Raw genomic sequence first — 21,521 nt, 5'->3', positions numbered from 1 at the left:
GAGGAGTCGTAGCAGATGTGCTCCTGCCTCCCTCACAGGGGGACAAGAGACTTGTCATTTGACAGACATACTGTCAGCCTTCCCAATCACTCCACCTCTCTTGCCTGCCACACCAGCATTGAGACACCCATTCTCCCTTTCCTCCACAACAGAAGCCTAGTGTGGTCAATACCAGGGTCAGGGCACATTGGCTAGTGCCTGAACAGCAAAGGAGCTTGGGCAAGCCCCTTCCCTTCCCAGCCTCAGCTTCCATATCTTCAGCTCAGCAATCGTTCCCATCCATGGTATATGATGAGCTCTGTATTGGAAAGGTTAGAGCTGATCTAATTTTTGATGTACAGGGTTACATAGATTTTCCGTATCTCTGTCAGCCCTTTTCCCAGTGCTGAAATTGAGGATATCAGATCCCTTGCCACAGTGTTATTCCTAAAACTAGATATGAAGGAAGTTCAGCCTGACAAGGTACTTGAGTATTTTTCTCCCTTCTTGAGAACCCTGTCATGCCAAATTTTGGTCTCCTGGCACTTTTACATGAGTGCAGATACTCACGTACAAGGTTGTACGCAGTTTGAAGCCCAAGCTTTCTCTGTGATCACTGCTGCACTAGTTCTGACATTTCCAGCTTCACCTGACAAAATTATATGTGGTTTTAGGTGAAGATGTTTGAAATTTAATGTTGAATAGATGCAGACTGAGCCCACACGGGAAGAAAATACAATAGAAATGTGTAACTCCATTATATGAGTTTATCAGTGTGAATTCTGCATGCTTTATAAATTTCACTAGCATGATCATCTCTTTTGTTCCTAGAAGAGAAAAAGCTAGCAAATATTAATTTCTTGAAATAGGCAGCAGAAAGAGATTGACTTGAAATAAACAAAATAGTTGAAATTAAATTTTCTTGGCAAGATTTGCTTGTGTTGTTCATCAAATAAATGTACATTATGTCTTGCACTGTTACTCAGCTGTGATCCTGTAATGTGTTCTCTGCATCCTGTCAGACATATGATCCTTTGTCCCATAATAGACCCAACTATCTCTCAACCAGCTGAGCTCAGGGTCATCCCAGGGTCAGGCTGGTTAAAGATGGCTGTCAGTTCTCTGCCTGACTCACAGACACACTTTAAATCACCTTTATCTTACTTGTGCTGATGGTTTCCAGCCATCACTGTAGCAGAAGCTGTAGCATATATGTACAATGTAGGGAAATGTCTTATAGCATCCCTGAAAATTTCTCTCTGGATATGCAATGTGCAGTGCACCCAATATAAAGAAAATGCACCTTGAGGTATAATGTGAAATGGGAACTATTTCAAATACCTTTATGCAAGATAGTTAACAATATGGTTCTCATCCATTTTGCAAATGAAAACAAAAATTCAGAGGGTGAAATATCACCTTTCAGATCAGAAATATAAGTATTACTTAGCCTGAAATTTCCAGCAAAAGGGGTATTTGCATAAGAAGGACAGATAATCTGGGAAATGCATCACCTGATGTTTTTATTGTGATAAATACCTCTCTTCAGCTCTTGATGCTATTCAACTTCTTAATGTTTGTCACTAGTCTCCAAGGTATGGAAGAAAGACAGGCCCTAATTGTAAATTTACACATGCTTTATTGCCAGTGCAATGACATGAACACATTTAACAGGATTGTCATTCCAGTTAATTATGCTGATTCTGACATGTACCTATCATGTCTAAAATTGATAGTGCCTTTCGACCAGTTAGCAGCATCACAATATGTTATGTCTTTCTTTCTAAGGTTAAGCATGTTAGGGGCCAGAGAATGGCAGGAGAAAAGAGTCCCTGCATACTAAATAAGCACTGCTAGCTAACAGCCAAACCTCCTTTCAAGAAAACGGCAAATAGATGAACCTCAGCACATGTTCTGCATTTCTAGGTGTGCTCCAGCCCCAGCCCACCTGCCCCAGGCAAAGGCAATGACTACATTATGCCTAATAGTAAATAACACTGTTCCAGCCCCTCAGAAACTCTTGGCCTTGTTCACAATGTGTAGTACGAGGCATCCAAGCAGATGGTAACACTTATTAGAGGTATTAAAGCAGAAGAAAAGGCAGCACAAAAGGAGGCAACTATTAGAAAACACTTTGTGACAAGGGGAAAAAACAATTTCCATGTTTTCCCCACAGCAGAAGTCTGAATCTGTGAATTCCAGACTGAAGAATTTGGAGGAAGACTTGAAATCAACAGTAAACAACAAACAAGTATCCAATGACAGTAAAACACTGTCCTTACCCTCAGTGGAGTTCTTGATGCTCAGATCAAAGCCTTGCTTTCAAACCTCACACTGAAAAGGCAGGCAGAAATCTGGGGAAACCATACGTGCTCCTTTCCTTCCCACACACCCCAGTACAAACATCACAACGCATTCCAGAAGAGAAATGGAGGTACGTATATCTTACAGTCACACCTGGATGACCAGGGTAATATTTTCAGACTGTGTAAATTAGAGTGAGGGAGGGAGGGAGGGAGGGAGGGAAGGAGGAAGGAAGGAAGGAAGGAAGGAAGGAATATATTTGCTTTTGTAAAAAATTCATAAAAAACTTCAAGTCATTCATTTTCTATCACTTGATTTGCATGCCTTTTAAAGACAACAAGCTTTTGCACTGTATCCAAAAGCATAAAACCATGGGTGATGGTATCCAAGCTAAACAGTGCAGAAACCTGGAAGAAAAACCCTAGAGGAATTAAAAAATACATTAAGGAATAGTAACTCTGTTGGATGGTCATGTGAAATCTCTCTCTCCCTGTGTATTATAGCAACTGTACACTGTGCCTGAGAAAGAAAGAGATACTACCACTGAATTCTCTCTTCTCTATGCTCTGCCCCTGCTCCTACCCAGCCCAGGCAGCATTCTCTCCTTCCAGCTATCCCACTGCCTTATAGACAGTATTCTTGGGGACAGTGGCAGCAATGTCCAGCAGAGATTCTGCGTGGTTGTCCATCCTCTTTCCTCACATAAGCCTTGCCCTTTTGACCAGCCTCATCCTAACTATTTTACAGCAATGGAAGAACTGCGCCAAGGGCTGGAGAATGTACACTCATGAAGCCTGGAAAACTGAAAAGGCTTGGATCACCAGTGAACAGATCCTGAAGAGCTTGTCTCACAGCTGTGGATAAGAATTGGGGAAACACTTAGCTAAAGCTTTATTTTTAAAATTCTTTTGTACAGAAGAGTAAGATGTATGCAAGGAGTAATCTGTGCCCTTCATTTTCCTAAAAAGAAATTTTGCAACACTTCAGCTTTTGAGTGCGTCTAGAATTCATTTTGCTGGTCAAGAAAAAGCAGTATTTTCAGTAGTGGTGTTCTGGCTAAGCACACATACTCCTGCTCACAGTTAAAGGGGTATTCACACGTGACAGCTCAAGGAATGTCCTTCAGATCTAGCTGACAGGATCTCTGGAGCAGAGCACAGTCCCTACCTTCGGACAAACTCACATCTATCAGGTATGTCTCAAGACAGGACTGTTGACAAACTTCATTCCTTTCTCTTTTCTCTTTGAGCTCTTCACCCCAAGAGCAGTGTGACTTTTGGGGCTACTTCCATAGTCCTTTTTCTGAGAAACTCCCCACTGAAACTGCTAGGCCTTTTTATATAGCACAAATACAGCAGGAGTTAACCTTTTGTGATTAAAATGTATTTTCTATCTGATGCCTATTGACACTTTTTACTCTAAATATTTTACTACAATTAAAAAAAAAAGTCCTACCCTCTCAAATGTGAATGATAAAACTTAAATTATTTAATTAATTAGATTATTAACTTAAATGCAGATTGCTTTTTTTTCCAAAGACTGATATATATTCCTTGCCCCGGAGAACTTTAATGCTGCTGCTCTGAACTAATATGGAATTGTACTAAGCAAAAGACCTGCTTTAAGGATTAAAAACATGAAAAGAAGTGTCCCATTCTCTTGAATCCTAAAGAACACACACGTGCACCCATAGACCAGTTTCATCCTTCAACATGGACACTTCAGACATGTCAGCACATAAGGTAGTTCTCAAAGGTGCTTCACAAAGGAAAATGGCTATTGGAATTTCCTATATGAAGTAACAGCATCCTTCTCACTCTGAAGTTGCATGCTGAGTGCAGACACCAGGGGTACAGGGAACCCTGTACAGCTGCATGGAGATCTCTGTCTCACGTGGCTGAACACACACGCTGCCTCCAAGGAAGGGGCCGGGTTCCTATCCTCTCCTCTCAGCCAACGCACACCTGAATGCAGTTAATATTGCTCAGCCCTTCCATTCATCTCCTGGCCAGTTTTTTGGTCTCTAAGAGGAAAGGCATTTTATGAAATAAAGATCTAAGGGTTGAAAATGTGTATGTGAGGGAGGGGGGAGTGTGACAAACCTCGTAGCCCATGTGAAAGGTTGTTTTGCTTCTAGACCAAAGGGGAGGAGGCCTGATCCTACTCCCATGCTAGATAAGCAGATATCCTGCAGGCAAGCAAAGCTGGCAACAGACTGAAATCATGGTGAGAGCTGAAAACCTTGTTTTTCTATATGCACAACAAACCAGAAATGTTGACAGAAAAGTAAAAGAACATCTGCTCATGCTGATCTATGAACATTTTCCCTGGCTCCATTAACCTCCCTTCTTTCTCTGTCTCTCTATTTTTCCTAAACTGAAAATCATAATTTTAAATATTCAAGGCTTTTATTTCTCTATTAATCAAATTAAATCTCCTCAGCTACAGTTAAAATACTCTGTGAGGTGCTTCAATCAAAGATTATTTGCCTTGCAATTAGAACTTATTTTTAATACAAAACGGGGGAAATAGAGAACCACAGCTTTAGAATCAATATAGCTATAAATTACATGGACAAGGAAATGGTGACATCCTAGCTTAAAACAACAGATTTATTATCAAGGAAGATAGTATTTTATTGACAGAGTACATAAGTTTTATAAAGAAAGAGAGAAGGAAACACAGAGAAATCAATGTTAACATGGGCTCGCTCTTGCTTTAGATGCTGCATTTGTAGTAACTAATTTTCATTTTTTATTTTAATTTGTAAAATGTCACATTGAGAAATGATTAGTGGCTAAAAAAATCTTGTCTGCAGTATTTTCTAAGGTAAAACTCCACTGATTTTAATGAAAAAGATCTGTAGAAGAGAGTCACACTCTGTTCTGTATTTGATCCTGGTTAAGACCAGTAACTAATAGACCTCCTCCATTCTTGTATTTTGAACAGGATAATAGTTCAGATTGCAGCTAAAATTTGTATTCAAACTTCAATGATTTGCACTTATTTTGATTCATACCTGCAGGATAGAGTGAGAAAAATTGTTCTTTCTGATAGCAGTAAATATTTTAAATAGAACACTTTCCCCTTCCACAAGCAGGATTCTTCTGTAGTTGCTTACATATATGATTAAAAAAAAACTGAATCTCTGAGCAGAAGATTTCTTGTTAGGTTTCCACTACTTTCAGCACACAGTCTTTCCTGCTGTCTTCTCAGTGAAAAGCAAAGGGGAATTTTTTCCCCTTTGTTGAATACGGAGTTTGCAGTTAGGGTCTGACCCAGAGCCCAGGGTAGTAGTTTTGTCGTCTTCTGTTTCAGCTCCAGTGAAAGTAGGAGTCAACCTGTATGGTTGACCGGTCTCAAAACACATTACCATGTTCAAAAAGGAGGATTACATGGAGATTATCTGTATTTCTAACGTCTCTCATCTGATTTCCAATCTGTCTTGTTAGAGGGGCCTCTGCAGAATTTTCAGTGGGTTTTGCCAGTGTTCCTTATATACTTTACTATGTTCTTCAAACCCTGAGGTGAGAAAGATGTGATCTGAAGATAAAACACTTATCTTTACTGGTGGATTACCAAGCTCAATGAGGCTAATTTTTGGATTTGTCGGGCTGTGGGTCTCAGATGAGCTGAATCTCCCTGGGCAATGAGTCACAGTAGGTCCCATTCAAAGCCAACCTATATGTCAGGTACATGCTCTGCTAACATTCTAACCTTTCAGTCTGTGAGCTGACAAAAAAAGAAAGAAGCAGCCTCTTTACATGAATCTAAGTTCTGGGGGAACATACATATTTGTATGGATAAAGACACTGCATGTTTCCTGTGCAGTGTGATCTGAGGTGTGTCATTGAAGACAGGTCTTCTCAGACCCTTTTTGCCTCACCCACTATTTTCATAATCCCTGTTTGCCTGATGGCACTGTCAGAAATATAAAAAATAAAATATACAGGGGGATGTAATAAACTGCAAAGTCCCCGGGGGTCCTGCCTGACTGCAATACCCACTTCTAAGTCTAAACATACTGGTCATGTTAATACTGTTTGTTGTAAGGAGTGCTCCTCCAAGATAACATTTTTGCACTGTGAAGTATGCATGGCTCTCAGATGGCTCAGCTCAGATGGGATCACTTTTCAGTTTCTAAAGGGTTATATTTTTTTACTTACTTTTTTTTTTCCCAGCACAGCATGCGGAACATAACACTACCCCAACCAATGCATTTTTTTTATGATCCACCAGTCCACAGAACTATGCATAGATGTTAAATCCACTGATAGTGTAAAGCAGTGCTGCAGGGATTTTATTTCTTGCAAAACAGAGTAGTCTGGTGAAAGTCTCTATCTTTGCCGGGTGCTATTGGGAATATTTTACAAGTATGCTAAGGAAATAAATTGAGGCTTGAATGGCATTTCCACTGCAACTGATGCTTTGCACAAGAGTTAGCTGAGATAACAGACCTACTGCAAAACTAAAGAAAAAGCTTCATGTTATTGGAACAGAGGAGTTTCAATTAAAACCCACCTCTGTGGCTTAGCCCCTTCCATGACCTTCACTTTCTTATGAAGGTAGTGAGAAGTCTGGACAAGTGGTTGTTCTCCGAGTCTCCTCTGATATGCCCCCACTGCTCTGTCCCCAGAGGGGGTCTGTGATTTACGCAGGTGTGCTTTGCACCTGAAGGTTCTCTGGCATGCAGTGGAGGAGGGATTGTCTCTGCTCCCCATTTCCACCACCAGCCTCATCCTCACCCCCAACTCTTTTCATTTCTTAACGAACCTGGTCTCCTGTGTTTTCTCTGCTCTTTATTCCTTGTCACCAGGACTGAGTGACTGCTGAAGATGAGAGGGAATGAAGAGTGTGAAGAGGGAAGCTTCTGCCTTTGGTCTGAGTCTGATGGGGAATGATGAAAACCACATGGACTATGAAAAAGTCCAGTCCAACTTTCTGTTTACCAAGCTCCCCAGAAACGTCAACATCTGTCACCAAGTTACCCCTAAAAGGGGCACCCCCTTGCTACAGGGCCCCGATGGCAGGTCCCATCCCTCTTCCCCCAGCACAGGCTGGAGCGGAGGGGTGTTGACAGAGGGAAAGGGAGGTTATCCGGAATTTGGTGATGGTTATATTAATAGACAAAGGACATCGGAAGAGATATCCGTGGCTCAGCGCTGCGGTGCCACCTCAGACTCGCTCAGCCGGATGAGCGGGGAGGGCGCCGGGGCATCCCCGGGTGAGCCTGGCTTTTGCCCGGCCCGCAGCCGTGTCCCGAGGGACAGACCCGCGGCGCTGGGTGCGGAGCAGCGCGGCCGCCGGCAAAGCCCCCCCGCAGCCCCCGGGCCAGGCGCGGAGCGAAGCGGAGCGGCCGCGGCCTCGCTCCGCAGTTGTTACAATTCACACAACGGATTTTCCTCGTATTAGTAATTCCCGAAGATCAAACCCGAAGACAGCTGAGAATGCAAACGATCCCTACAAAATGCGGTAGTGAAGTGTTCAGTCAAAGTAGATATATCCTTGGATTTATTTATTTTTATTTATGCATTTATAACAGTCGATAGCATATTGCTATTTTTTTCTTTTTTCTTTTTCTTTTTTCTTTTTTTTTTTTTTTTTTTTTATGGCGGCGAGAGGCCCTCCGAGTTACAACGTCGCGTGGGATAGAATTAGAAAATTAATAAGTACTTTTGGGCAAAGCCAAGCTTATCGGATGCAAACAGGAACCGCTGCGCAGCACCAGGACGAGGGACAGGCACCGGGACAGGCACTGGGGCTAACATTGAGGCAGGGAGCACAAGTCCCGCGGCTCTCGACCTCTCGGACACTTTCTACAACTCTTGCGAGAAAAACGCTCCATAAGTCCCTGTCTTTTCCTCATCCCCCTGCTTCCCGCTGGCTACACCACATCTGTAGGTGTAGGCACATCATAGGCACAAGAGTTTGTGACTGAGATTGGCTTCATACTTCCTGCTGTCCCTCTTTTGGTCTTATATTTGGGTTTATTTGACTTTTTTTCTTTTTGCTACTTTTACTTTCTTCAGCAGGAGAAGTTTTACAGTATGTTGAATTTGTATTTATAAAAACTGGGCACTCAGAAAAATCAGGAACTGGCTATTGGTTTCATCACAGTCGAGTCTAATCGTTATTTGACTGCATTTTTATAAGAATCCATAGTCCCGATTTAACTTTGTGAGATACACACTTTCAAGGAAAGTGGATTGGAAAGCCAAAATAACTGTGAAAGTAATAGTTGAAACATTCTCCGTGTGGAACAAATGCTTAAAATATGTCACTGCCCTATAAAAAGTGGCACAGATGCATTTTCCAGGCCTATTTCTGTTGACAATAATGGAATGTGTAAACCTTTTGAAGTTATATGGCAAAGAGGACTCCTCGCGTGATCAAAATCAAAGAAGTTTGTCCCCAAATTCCTAGGCACAAAAGAAGACTTCTTTTCCCCAGAGCACCCGTTGATTTCAATGGTCTTTCTGAGCTTGAAACAGGAGTAACTGTGACCTGTAATATTTTATGACACATAAACCATAAAAGAATAATGCTAACAGTGAAAGTCGGCCAAGTAGTGTGCCTGGGGGGAGAAAGGAATGTTTGCCTTGGAAAAGGAGAAAGGGAAAAGGGAAAGAGAAAGAGAAAGAGAGAAAGAAAGAGGGAAAGAGAAAGAAAGAAAGAGGGAAAGAAAGAGGGAAAGAAAGAAAGAAAGAAAGAAAGAAAGAAAGAAAGAAAGAAAGAAAGAAAGAAAGAAAGAAAGAAAGAAAGAAAGAAAGAAAGAAAGAAAGAAAGAAAAAGAATTTCTTAAAATACATTATATGCCTATTTATTCACATATTATTAACTTAATTATTTATGTATTCCTTTTTTGAGATTACCAATTTACTGTGATCTTATGGAGCTAACTGCCAAGGGAAGACAGATACGAGACCTTGCTCCTAAACTTACACGGAAAAAAACCACTCCGAAACTATTCTTTCCCCCCTCAAAAAAAATGAAAGCCGCTCCTCCCACCGGGTCCAGGGCCCGGCTATGCCACGGACGGGAGCGGCCTCCCCCGGGCTCCCTCTCCAGCACGGAGCTGCCGCCCAGGCTCTCCTGCGGGCGGCCCCGGCGGCCGGCACGGTTCGGAACATCCCCGGGGCCTGGCCGGGAGCTCATCGCCTTTCGTGCCCGGGGTCCTCTGGCAATGCCTCAGTGGAGGGGGCACCTGTCCTGAGAAGCAATTTGCCGGTGAAAACTCACTCGAGTCTATAGCCCAAACGTGAACTGCCATTAGAGACTTACTAATAAATCCCTATTAAGAATGTATTTATGCAGTGATTATGTGAACTTTGGCCTTTGAAGAATCTCTGCAATTAACGGCGTTGTCTATCGCCTTTTGCCCAGATTTCTACCCTTTTCCCACAATGGATGGAGAGCGGAGTACGGCTCCACTGGCGCCTCCAGCAGCCGGGTGCGTCTCCAGCCACCTTCTTCCACCCACCGTCACTGCTGAGTAGAAAGCCTCAAGCAGCCCTACCTTCGGCCCCGGACCCCTGTCTGAAAATACCGGATCCCTTGCGGGAGGGGTTGTTTCCCGCACACTTGTACCTCTCGTCGGGGGTACCCGCCTGAACGCCGGTGTCGGCTGCAGTGCGGGCGGGAGGGAGATGCCGAGTTTTCGCTGTTTCTGCAAAACAGCGGAAAGCGGATAAAATTTAGTAAAAAGCTGGTGGGCAAAAATGAGAGGAAAGTTGACGCTGCCGGGGAGACAGCGAGAGAGAGAGAGGGAGAGGGATGACTCTGTAATTGTTGCCTTTACCAAGGCTGTGAGATTAACTACTGGGATTTATTCTAAGTGACCCATCACCGAATTCATTTCTGCTTGAACTTTCGGTGAACCTGAGATTAAAGAGGGGTGAGCAGCTAAGCAGTTTGTTGTTAGCTGCCTTTTCAACAGCCCTTTCAGACTGAGTAAATATTGATCGGTTTCAATCTGATTGCCCCAGAGGAAAACACCAAAGCATCTCAATAGCCTCCAAAAGTAAACTTTAAAGGTGAACAGCAGAAATGGCCTTAAGTATGATAGGAAGATGCTAAACTCCGTTTGACATTTGGATGCGGTTTGGGTTGGTGGGTTCTGGTGAGTTGGGGGTTTTTTCTTTATTTTTTCCCCTGAGACCCTAGAGAGAAAAATTAAAATACATTTTACAAGGTGTAGAAATAAAAGGATCCTTACGACCTGAAGGGCAAATTACTGTCTTCATCAGGGCAAAGCACGAAAGTACACTGTGATTTTTTTAGCGATATTTTTGGGGTAGAAACTCTAAACTAGAGATTTTCATTTCTCTTCCCCGGACTACCTGACCCGAAAGGCTGATGGTATCGAAATAATAACAACGCTAACAAAATAAAGCAGGATCGGGATGTTTGGAACGCCTTTCCTCGGAATCGATCGTGACTGCGGGGAAAAGATTTTATATATATATATATATATATATGTAAACATAACCGGGGTTTGGTCTTGGAAGGAGACGGGATTCTTTGCCCGCGAATCGCTCACCGTAGATTGACACACTGAAAAATGTCTTGTCTCTCGCAGTTAGGCTATAATTTATGGCCACTCTTTCTAACACATTAAGTCAGTACCGGGGGAACCGAGTTGTAGATCCGGATTCCAGCAATGTTTAGATCCAGATTTCGATATTGAAATGTCCTCATTGGCATGCAAATGCCACTTTAACACATCCAAATCTCTGGAAGAAGGCCATCTGTTTTGCTTTGTGGCTTTACCCCAATAAACAAAAGGTAAAGTATATGGCAGGCGGGGAAATGAAAGAAATAGAGCCATCGGCGGGAGCCTTTGGAGACAGCCCTGCTCCCTCGCAGATAGCTCGGCTCTTGATATGGCCGCCACGCCTTGCAAATCAGGGCTTGTCTCTTTTGACACCGAAGTGAAGAAAATTTCGTTGACTCTCTGCGGATCCCACAGAGCAAAGCCTGCGTGGGCAGCCCGGCCCCAGGAGAAGCCCGGTAGCACTTCCCGCAGCTGGGCCGAGTGAAGGAGATGTTACGCGTGTTTGCGTTGAAATTCAAGAGGCATCAGTGACTTGAGACACCCCCGTCCAACCGAGCGTATCTCTGCTCTGTCCTGCCACCCAGGTTTTCCCCACACAGGCTCCTCTCCACCCCCGACCTGCTGTCCACTTGACACCTCTTGTAATACTTATTATATTTATGTGTGAGAGCTTGCTCTTTTACCCACCCTCCCACCCCCCCAAAAAAAAAGGGGGGAGTGTTGGGGATCGAGGACGAAGGGTGAACGGGCTGAGGTTCACGACAAAAATATTCTGCCAAGAACTGGGAGGCATCTACCACCTCGGCATCCCATCAGCCGCTGGGATGGCAGCCCGAGGTGGGAGAGAGAAGCCAGACTCACTCAGTGCCCAGGCTAATTAAATGTGCAGTCCTTGGAGAGAGGCCTGCAGTGTGAGGAAAGACTGGCTGAAGACAGTTTCTGCTTTTGAAGGGTGCTCTGTTTATATAAGTGTCAGCATCCACCTCGAGGTGAAAAGGTTAGCACTTGACCCAGGAAGTTCTCGTGTTTGTGCTTTAGAAATAGATTGGGACCATAAATTCCTCCCAGTTATGGAGAAGGGAGAGAATGGCCTTATATTTTCTAATAATAATATTTGAGCATAGGAGAGGAAGAAGTTTTGTGTAAGAAGTCAGACTGGGCAACCAGAGCTCTAACCCTGACAAAACACATGAGCAGTAAGGTTGTGAGACTCTTGCCTTTTCCCCTTGGAAAGGCTCCAGTAGAAGAAAATATAGGAAACAAAACTGTTGAGCCCAGCCTGTGACTCAGCACTGACGTCATGCAGAGGTAGGCAGACAAGGGCTACCTGAAAGTGGAATATATTTATTACAGACATTATAAGGACCCGTAAATCCTGCCCTGGTTTCCCTCATTTGTGGAATCCCAGAGCTTTTCATGATTGTACAGAAAAATCAGGAGGACATTTCGCTCACACACGACAACTGATAGAACTCAGTGTACCCGCAGTACAGCAAAGCACGGTGCGTCATGCAATGGTCTGGACACCAACCACAGAAATTATACATTCATTTGGCCATTCATCACATTCACGAGTAGGTTGAAAAGACATCAAGTCTAAAGGAAGGTTAATATGAAAATAGGAAGAGGTGAGGTATTTAAAATGGTTGAACCCTTTGGTTGAGCGTAATCCAACACAGCTTTTGGGGCAGGGAGAAAGGGAGAGGAAGCAAGCACACCGGATAAGGTTTACAAAACCTAGTGCAATTGAAGCCTTGTTTGTCACATTACAGAAATAGCGCTACTTTTTTTGAGGTATCTGCTTGAGCTTAAGATGTTTACTTGATACGGTCGTTACTAATATAAAAGTGGGTCCAGTTTGGCGAATGCACTCACCCTGCTTAACCTGATAATCGAAACATCATTTCTAGAAAAATCTGTAAAAAGATAAATCTCTCGGACAAAGTATTTACAAGCAACAAACTCATAGACACGAACAAAGAATACATTAAATTAAGGGGATGAAAGTCCTATAAGTCGTGTAAACACTTGCAATAGTGCATCTCTTTGTGAGGTTATGTACCCTAAATAACCTGTCGTTCACTCGGGGAAACTCGGAGAAACGTCCTTGCAGTGGAGGAGGGAGACCCTTACACGCGTGCCAACACAGCTCCTCCAGCAGAAAAGGGAGAGGGGGCAGGGAAAAAAATTCCCTGGCACCAAGGCGCCGGCACTCGGAGGAGCTGGCACCCTCGAGGCCGGGCGGCGGCGGGGGCGGTGGAGGTAGGGGGAGTGGGAGCGGCAGCGCGCCGAGACCTCTCGGGAGACCGACTGACCGACCGAGGGACCGACAGAACGGCGGTGAAGGGACGCGTGCCGCGCTGGCGGGGGCGGCGCGCCGGGCAGCTGTCGGGGCGCGGCCGACCTCAGTTGGAGGCAGCGAGCGTGTCCGAGGTTGAGGAGGCGGGCGAGGCGCTGCAGGGCGAGGAGCAGGACTTCTCCGATGACTCCTCCGCCTTCTCCTCGCAGCCCGTAGGGGTGGCAGGAGAGATGGGCAGCAGCCCCTCTTTCTCCCGTTTCTTTTGCTTCATTCGTCGGTTTTGGAACCAGATCTTCACCTGCGTCTCGTTGAGCTGGAGGGAGGCGGCGATCTCCACCCGCCTGGCCCTGGTCAGGTATTTGTTGAAATGAAACTCCTTCTCCAGCTCGGTGAGCTGCTTGGTGGTGAAGTTAGTTCTGACGGTGTTGGGCTGCCCCACGAAGCCGTACTCGCCAGCCTTGCCTGCGAGGGGACATGCAGCGGTAAGTAAGTGAGTGCAAATGATTTATAGGGGACTTAATCAATATGTCCACACCGACTAAGCGATAGGGAGCAAGAACTTCTTTGGATAAGAGGGAAACCCCGGCAGGGTGAGTGATGGAGTGCGAGGTGCTAAACCGGAGTCAGCCTCTAGTGTCAGAGGAAACTTGATAAGTGGTTTATGAATTACGAGCAATATGACCGTGGGAGAGGAGGAGAAGTGGGAGTCAGGAATAAGTGAGGCATAAGCGGCGCTGGCTTTCAGCACCGCGGGCAGACAGCCGAGACTACTCCCAGAGGTGCGGGCCGCCCTACCTGCCCAGCGCCCGGCGGGGCACCGCACCGCTTTCGCCGCACCCGCGGCGGAGAGAGACAGGAGAGGCCCCCGTCCCAGCCCTCCCGCCGGCCACTGACCTGTTTTGGGTGGGTTTCTTTTCACTTTCATCCAGTCGAAGGTTTGCGCCGGCGACGAGGTCTCGGCGGAGGGGGAGCGGGCGTTTTCCCGGTGGCCAGCGTGGAGGGGAGACAGGGCATGGTTGTAGGTGCCCAGGGGCAGGCTCTGCTGCTCCTGCCCGTAAGGGGGAGGCACGTACTGAGCGGGGCCCCCCGCGTAGCCCTGGTGCGGGTGCTGCGCAGCGGCAGAGGAGGAGATGCTCCCGGAGTACACGGCGGGGGCACAAGGAGGGAAGCCGCCGCCCAGCTCTGCGTCCTGCCCCAGGGTGTAGGGGCCGTACGCCGGTCCGAAGCCCTGCGAGCCGTAGGTCGGGCCGCAGCCGGGGTGCGCGTAGGACACCCCCAGGCCGCCGTGGTGCTGGTAGGCGGCAGGCTGGGCCGGGGGGTGGTGGTGGTGGCGGTGGGGGCTGATGGGCACCCCGCGGCCCGCCAGGAAGCGGTCCTCTCCGCTGCAGCTGCTGGCGCTGACGGCGCAGGGCTGGAAAGTTGTAATTCCGTGGTCGGGGTGGAAGGCGCGCCCGGCGCAGCCTCCCGCCTCGCCGCCGAGAACGGGGTACTCGAGGAAGGAGCTCATCCTCGCCGCTTCCCTCTGTCACGCCGCCACCGGGTCTTCAGCGTCCGGCGGGGCCGCGCCAACTTTCCCACTTCCTCCATGGGGCCGGCAGGAAAATGACACGAAGGCGCCGGCAGCGGGCAGGCACGTGGGGGGCGGCAGCCAATGGCTGCGGCGCCCGCGGGGCTTCCCCGGCTCCTGTCGCTGATACAGCGCCGCGTCGGGGGCATTTAAACGCCGAGCGCTCCGACGGCGCGGCACCGCTGGGCAGGGCGGCGGCGGCAGCCCCCCAGGGAGGTGGGGGGCCGGACCGTACACACACACACACCCCCCACCGCGGCAGCCCCCTGAGTCTCACCCACCAGCTGAGAGGGGAAGGCAGGAGAGACCCGAAGGCTGCGCCCGGCCCGCGGAGCTCACCGGCCGTCCCCTCCAGGGTGAGTGCTGCTGCGAGGGCGCCCCAGCATCACCCCTGCTGCCGGCGCTGTCAGGCTTGCGTGGGGCTCATATGTCGCCCCTCAACCACCGGTCGGGGAAGCGGGGGATGGAGGGGAGAGGCGACTGGATCTGCGGTACGGGGTGAGGGATGGGACGGAGGGCGGCAGGGACAGCATTGAGAGCATCAGCCCCTGGACCGGGGTTGAAAATGGGACGTGAATGCGGCTGGGGACTGCTGTGGGGACGAGAACGGAGATAGGGACAGGGATGAAGGTAAAGATAAGATGGAGAATAAGCATGGGGTCGAGGATATGGATGTGGATGGGATGTGGGTGGAGATGCAAGGGGGACGGGAATAGCGCCGGTGCCGAGGGATCTCGCTGGTCCTGCACCGCCGCAGTCCCAGGGCGACGCCACGCCAAGAGTTAAAGGGGCTTGTCCAGCTGCATCACGAGGCGGCCGTGGGCATTAGCATGGAAATGAGCCTCTTCTGGGACTGACCGCCATTGTACTCTCCCAAACTCACCGGCCACCCCCTGTCCCTCATCCCTGCTCCCCTCGCACCTCCGCCGGGCTCACTCACGCCAGCCCGAGGCTGGGGTAGGGAAGGAGGAGGAGGGGGGTAGGGGGACAAATGATTGGGCGGGGGCCCGCGGGCTCCGCAGCCCATCTGCTGGGTTCCCGCGGCGCCGCTGCCGCCCGCTCGCCCTGGGACCGAGCGTGGGGACGGCTGTCCGGGGTGCCGTGGGTCGCAGCCCGAGGAGGCGGCCCGGGGCAGGGGCAGAGGAGCGACGGGAGGCGCAGGGCCCGTCGCCCCGGCCCCTTTGTTCCTCCGCTCCTCCACCCGAGTCGGCGGTGGTGAGAGGTGGCAGATGGCCAGTGGCAGAGGCGGCCCCAGGACCCTTGGGAACCGCGCTGAGCATCGACTCAAACCCACCCCTTCCCAGCTCCTTGAGGAGGTGGTAAAAAAATGGGTCCGTGGCCAGAGAAGGAGGAGGGGCGGTGAGATGTGGGTTACGACCTCATATTCGGTTTACGTACTGGGAAAATGAAAAGGGAGGCAAAGGCCGGGCATGCGTCCATCCCGGTGCACCCAGCCATCTGCAGGCAGAAAAGACGGTAGCAAAAGTCTTCAAGAGACATCCTGCAAAACGTTAACCTTGAAAAAAGATGGATGGATGCCACCAGCCCCAGGAGGGCCTGCTCCCTCTGTTTCTGCAGGTGCCGACTCTTACATCCCTCTGTTCTCACGCTCAGTTCTTGCTTGTTTTGAAATCCAAAAGGCTCTTCTACCCTGCCCCTTCTCCTTCCTCACGAACACACCCCCCCCTACATACTCACCCTCAAGCTCCTCCCTCCCACATGAACTATAACTCTCTCTCCTAGGTGCAAAGCTCTCCTACTGCTATTAGGTCAGCCCTTATCCCATGCCGTCTCCAAGGCCTCTCTACTGTCAGCCAAAACCGAAGGACTGCTCTCTCCACCACACATCTATCCCGGTGCACTCAGTATGTCTATTTGTTCTGATTTACTACAGAGGTAGGAATACTAAGGGCCCTCTGGAAAGGTTCAGTTTCTTAAACTGCAGGGGACCAGGGTGGAGGACAAGAGCAACAACACTCCAGAGGCGTTTATGGTATTATTCTGCACCAGTTTTGGCTATGGTTACAGATGTAAACACATTTATTTCATTCTTGTAAACCATGTATTATAAATACAGCATAAGGCAGAGAAAAAAGGCAGGTGATTAGGACTGTTTACTAATAAAAGGGCTGACACCTTTTCAGACAACCAAGAAAAAAATATTTTACTATAAAGAGATCCATTTTACCCAGAAATTCCAATGAATCACAGCAATTTCCTTACAGTCTCCAGCATCCTGAAATCCTTTTTTCTCTCCCTTTTTCGTGCCATTGTCTCTTGTTGCTTTGTCTCTCTGACGGGGCTGTGGGGGTTTGCTGTCTTTTACTAAGCGTGGGGGCAACATCATGAGAAGGGCCGGAGCAGAGGGGGAACGCACACCACACTCTCCCTCCTCTCCAACCCGGTGAGAGGGAGCTACTACCTCTTCCCCCTGCCCGCAGGGCAGGAGCGGCCCCTCCGCGACTTCGCTCCGCGTTTCCTGCCACGAGACGGGGGCCGAGGGGGCCATCCCGGCACTTTAGGCTTTTCCGTGGGAGTGTGCCCTCCCTGTGGCCCCAGGGCTCACCGGGGGACACGGAGGCGGCTCCTACTCGCTGAATTCCCCCATTTACTTAAATGCAGTTTATGAAAAGTTGAAACCTTGTAGCACATTTTCTTTTGTTGTTGTTGGTTTGATTTGGGTTGGTTTAAGCGTTGTCAGCATCCGGAAATCCGGGCACAAAAGAAACCCCAGCCCTTACAGGCACGTTGTGATCCAATTTAACCCAGTGGCAAAGGAGTTAAAATGCCGATGAAGCTGCTCGCTTTCCGCAGGGACATGGCTGGAGCAGAGAGAAGAAGAACCAGGACCGAGGTTTCACCGCGCCCGCCCGCAGCTCAGCCAAGCTGTTGTTTTAAAAGAGCAATAAAAGTGAATTATGACTAAACGCCTTCTCACTTAATGGTTTTAGACGGGGATCCCCAGCCCCGGCAAATACGTAAGAGGATTTTTATTTGTGCATGTGTTCCTGCAATTGATCTCTTTGATGACATTCTCATTCATAGAAAGAGTTTGATTTATGACTTTCGGAAGAATTGCGTTCAGCCCTTCCAGCTATAATCCACGCATCCCAGCTCCACAGCGTGTTGCAGAGCTGGGAGACGACACTCCTCGCATGGACAGACAGCAGAGCCCCGTTCACAAACACCCACCCAAGCCTCGCTCGGCTGTGTAATGTAACCACACGCACTCATATGCACACAAGAAGCCGCGAACGCACCCTCCCCGGATTCCCCATCCCCGGAGCGGCAGAGCCCCGCTGGCATCTGTTGCTCGCTTTTAGCCCGAAGGACGGGGCTCACCCTCCGCCTTGGGGTCTCCCGCAACGCTGCTAGCGGGGTGGCAGGCAATTTGGTTGAGATTTCTGAAAGCCCGTCTTTGCTGCCGCCAGCAGAAGAATGGGAAGCCGGAGGAAATTGTAACTTTAAAGTCATAGACTTTCCCCTTTGCGTTATCAGTTCTTCACCTCGCAAGGTTTAAACAGAAAAATATCTTCGGTTCTGCCCCCGCACCACCCCTCAAATGATGGAGTGGAAGAGCTGGTTCCTACCTAAATACTTTTTCTTCCCCCTATGTTTCTGCCACCCTTTTGATTTCACAGGCACTAACTTCTCCATTTCCTCTCCTCCTAGAGCTGATTTCTGGACTGCTCAGCATGTAAGAAGTAACCAGGCGCATTCTCTGTGAACTCTGATATTTTTTGTGATATGCTTCCTGAAAAATCTTGCTGGCTGCTAAGCACTACTTTCTAGAAAAACAGGAGATTTTTTTTTTCTTAAAGAGCCTTTCCATTCGTTCATGTGACTGGCTAGTTTTTGCAGGAGACGCTTATCCTACTGTGTCTCTCTTATGTTCTGCCTGTAACAGAGAAAGTGCTCGTTCATGCTTTTGTTACAGCTCGCATTTCCAAGTTTTGCATCCTCACAGAGATAAGATGCTGCGTTTATCCATTAAAAGGAACAAATCTCCATCAAACCTGTGAACGATTTTAATTTCTTGGTTTTTTTTTTCTTTGTGATAATCCTTGCAATAAAGAATTTGAATGGGCTTTTCCTCTCTAATAAACATCCTAATTTGCCAAAAGGGAAGAGCTCGTAGTCAGAACGTTGGATTTTGATTATTAGTAAATTAATAGTGGAAGGGATGGGGAGAGATACCCATCATGTTATCAGTCTTGAAAGGCGAGAGAAAGAGAGGAGTAAGAAAAAGAAAAAAGAGAAAGCTCCTTGTAGCAAACAAGAATTTATTCTACCAAAAATACTTATGACAATGCATCCTAATGCAATACAAAAATAAAAAGAAAGTGAAGATACATTCCTATATGATCACTTTCTTACAGACCTCATATATTGCTTTCATAGAAGGACCTAGAATGTGGCTAGGTTAAAATTGAACACAACTAAAACTTCATAAGAAACGGTAAAATGGCATAGCAGAGGGAAGTAACAAACAGAAAATACTGACAAGGGAAAGGGAGGGGAAAAATAAAATTAATTCACTGGAGGGGAAAAAAGTAATAATGAGGAGAAAGCAGGACCCTTGGAGAGGACGTCTTTAATTTCTCAGTAATTCAGATGCTGCAAGTCAATTGTGGTGAGTGTGTCTGTAAAAAAGTCGAAACTGTCAGCAGAAATATCTACGGGACTGTCCAGAGATCCTGGCAAACTGGGGGAAACCGCATCTGAAAGCTGTAGGCAGGAATCTGTGGAGAAAACGCTAAAGTCCTGTAAAGAAGGGACATCTAGGGCCTCAGGACTGTCATTGTTCAGGCCAGCTGCACAGTTCTGGGCCATTGTTGAGAGGCAGTTTTGAACAGTGGGTGACTGATGTTGAAAATGTTTCAGATTTTTCTCATTGCTCGTTAAAGGCGAAACGGGGAAAGTTTGGGATTCGCCATTGTGCGCATTCTGCGCCTGCTGCTGGGAGAGGGCATTCTGCTGAAAAGTGTAGCCTTCCCGCTCCAAGAGAGCACCGGAGACGTTGCTAAGGGCTTGCTCGAAGAGGGATTTCTCCTCTTCCTCCTCCTCCTCTTCCACCGCTTTTTCGGGGTCCTCTAGGCTCTTAAATTTCCCCTCGCCGTTTTGGTTCTCCTTGCACTGGGTTTGTCTCTTGTGCTTCATCCTCCTGTTCTGGAACCAGACTTTGACTTGTCTCTCAGTCAGATCCAGCAAGGCTGCAATCTCAACCCTCCTTGGTCTACAGAGATACTTGTTGAAATGAAATTCTTTCTCTAGCTCCAAAAGCTGGGTGTTGGTGTAAGCCGTCCTCAGGCGCCTAGATCCACCGCTACCGCTATCGGGGATTTCAAGGGGGTCTGTTAAAAAAAAGAAAAAAAAAAAAAAAAGAAAAACACCACCACCACACGCACCCCAAAGCATCACCGCCAGAACAGCAAAAGCAAAAACGCACGGACGCACACACAAAACAGATAAATGCACGGATTGAATTTCAGCACCCGAGCACATCGCATCCCCGGGGGGGTGGGCGGGAGTGCTCTCTCTGCATGTATGTGTCTATATCTATATGTCCATATAGCATAAAATAGCAACTGCAACAAAATGGCCGCCTTTGGATGCAGTAAACCCATTGTGTTGCACTGCTGAGCGCCCTGTGCTGCGTGCCCCTCGGCCGCCTCTGCCAAATCGCTGCCTCCAGCTCCCCAACCTCCCCACACCAGAGCAAACTTTATATTAGCCATACCGCAATTTATAATTAATGCATCAGCTGCTTAGCTGAGCGGGAGCAATCTATCACTCTTCATTACTGTCAAATATCCTAACTCTAGGACGGCGAGACAAGAGAGGTCAGCTCCAACTCAAATAAATCATCCCGCATTAAGCAAGTTTGGGGAAAGTTTGGGTTTCCAGCGATCACCGCCAGCTCCGTCCTTCCCGCCCGCCCGCCCTCCTTCTCGTCCCCCCGCGAAGCCAGGGGGATGCGGGGAGCCGAAATAGCGGCCCGGCGGGGCCGGCGGCACGTCTTTGGACTGACCTTTGTGGCTGAGGCAGGCAGGTCCAGCGGCTGAGGCGGAGGCCGAGGCGGGCGGCAGCGCGGATCGCTTGGACGCCTTTTTCTCTTTCATCCAGGGGTACTCCGGGGGTGGCGGGGCGCCGGCGGGGCCCGGGCTGCCGCTGCGGCCGCGGGGGCTCGCCTTGGGGCGACCGCCGCCGCTGTGGCGAGGGTGGCTGCCGGGGTTCAGGCTGGGGATGGTCTGCTCGAAAGGAGGAGGAATCAGTGTCGAGTGTGAAAGCGTCGAGTTCTTGATTGATGAACTTTGAAATGTATCACCGACAGGGGGAAAAGATGTCAGGCACTCAGCAAGCGATGGCTGGCTATTGATAAAACCGATCTCTCGCTCAAATGCGAAATTCATGGCCTTCAACTGGCAGCCCCCGCGGAGAAAAAGTTCCCTCGGATTCAGGGGGCTCGGGGGGGGAAGGCCCAAGAAAAAGGAGAGAGAGGAGAAAAAAATATAGCATAGAAGATCGCTGGTGGGGTGTTTTTTTCTAATTCACTGATTACAGCCGTATGGGGACCGTGCTACTATTAAACTATTGAATTCATGGAGACAAGGTTGAAATTGGACCGAATTGGCTGTCACATGATTGCCTCTGCCCAATGACAATTTGGGCTTTAATCAAAAGAAGCCACTGTCTGTTTGATTGATCCAAAAAAGTCGGGAAGGAACGCCTCATTGGGGGCCAGAAAGGCTTTATTTACACTTTTTTTAAAGAGGGAAATGATATGTCGAGTATCTATCCCCTTGGTGTCCTAATCT

At 48.1% G+C, this 21,521-nt stretch overlaps 2 protein-coding genes across 2 annotated transcripts; both read right to left on the bottom strand.

Annotated features, from left to right (window-relative positions):
• Nucleotides 1-13,242: 13,242 nt before the first annotated feature.
• HOXA1 (homeobox A1) lies at nucleotides 13,243-14,643 on the bottom strand. The gene is made up of 2 exons (XM_032691283.1): nucleotides 14,031-14,643; nucleotides 13,243-13,598 (listed from the first exon to the last, which is right to left on the bottom strand). The coding sequence occupies exons 1-2, from the start codon at nucleotides 14,641-14,643 to the stop codon at nucleotides 13,243-13,245; spliced, it is 969 nt and encodes a 322-aa protein (XP_032547174.1).
• Nucleotides 14,644-19,001: 4,358 nt separating this feature from the next.
• Nucleotides 19,002-21,249, bottom strand: HOXA2 (homeobox A2). The gene is made up of 2 exons (XM_032679376.1): nucleotides 20,735-21,249; nucleotides 19,002-20,057 (listed from the first exon to the last, which is right to left on the bottom strand). The coding sequence occupies exons 1-2, from the start codon at nucleotides 21,114-21,116 to the stop codon at nucleotides 19,306-19,308; spliced, it is 1,134 nt and encodes a 377-aa protein (XP_032535267.1). The 5' UTR covers nucleotides 21,117-21,249; the 3' UTR covers nucleotides 19,002-19,305.
• Nucleotides 21,250-21,521: the final 272 nt, after the last annotated feature.

This window comes from Chiroxiphia lanceolata, chromosome 1, assembly GCF_009829145.1.
Source record: "Chiroxiphia lanceolata isolate bChiLan1 chromosome 1, bChiLan1.pri, whole genome shotgun sequence".
In the NCBI taxonomy this organism is placed as follows: Eukaryota; Metazoa; Chordata; class Aves; order Passeriformes; family Pipridae; genus Chiroxiphia; species Chiroxiphia lanceolata.
Note: the sequence above shows the minus strand (reverse complement) of the source record. Positions and strands in the feature narration are given on the sequence as shown.

Coding starts and splice junctions, on each gene's coding strand:
- HOXA1 (XM_032691283.1), bottom strand. CDS start 14,643: ATGAGCTCCTTCCTCGAGTACCCCGTTCTCGGCGGCGAGGCGGGAGGC. Junction 13,599..14,030: donor AAGAAACCCACCCAAAACAG/GTCAGTGGCCGG, acceptor GTCCCCTCGCAG/GCAAGGCTGGCGAGTACGGC.
- HOXA2 (XM_032679376.1), bottom strand. CDS start 21,116: ATGAATTTCGCATTTGAGCGAGAGATCGGTTTTATCAATAGCCAGCCA. Junction 20,058..20,734: donor TGCCTGCCTCAGCCACAAAG/GTCAGTCCAAAG, acceptor TTTTTTTAACAG/ACCCCCTTGAAATCCCCGAT.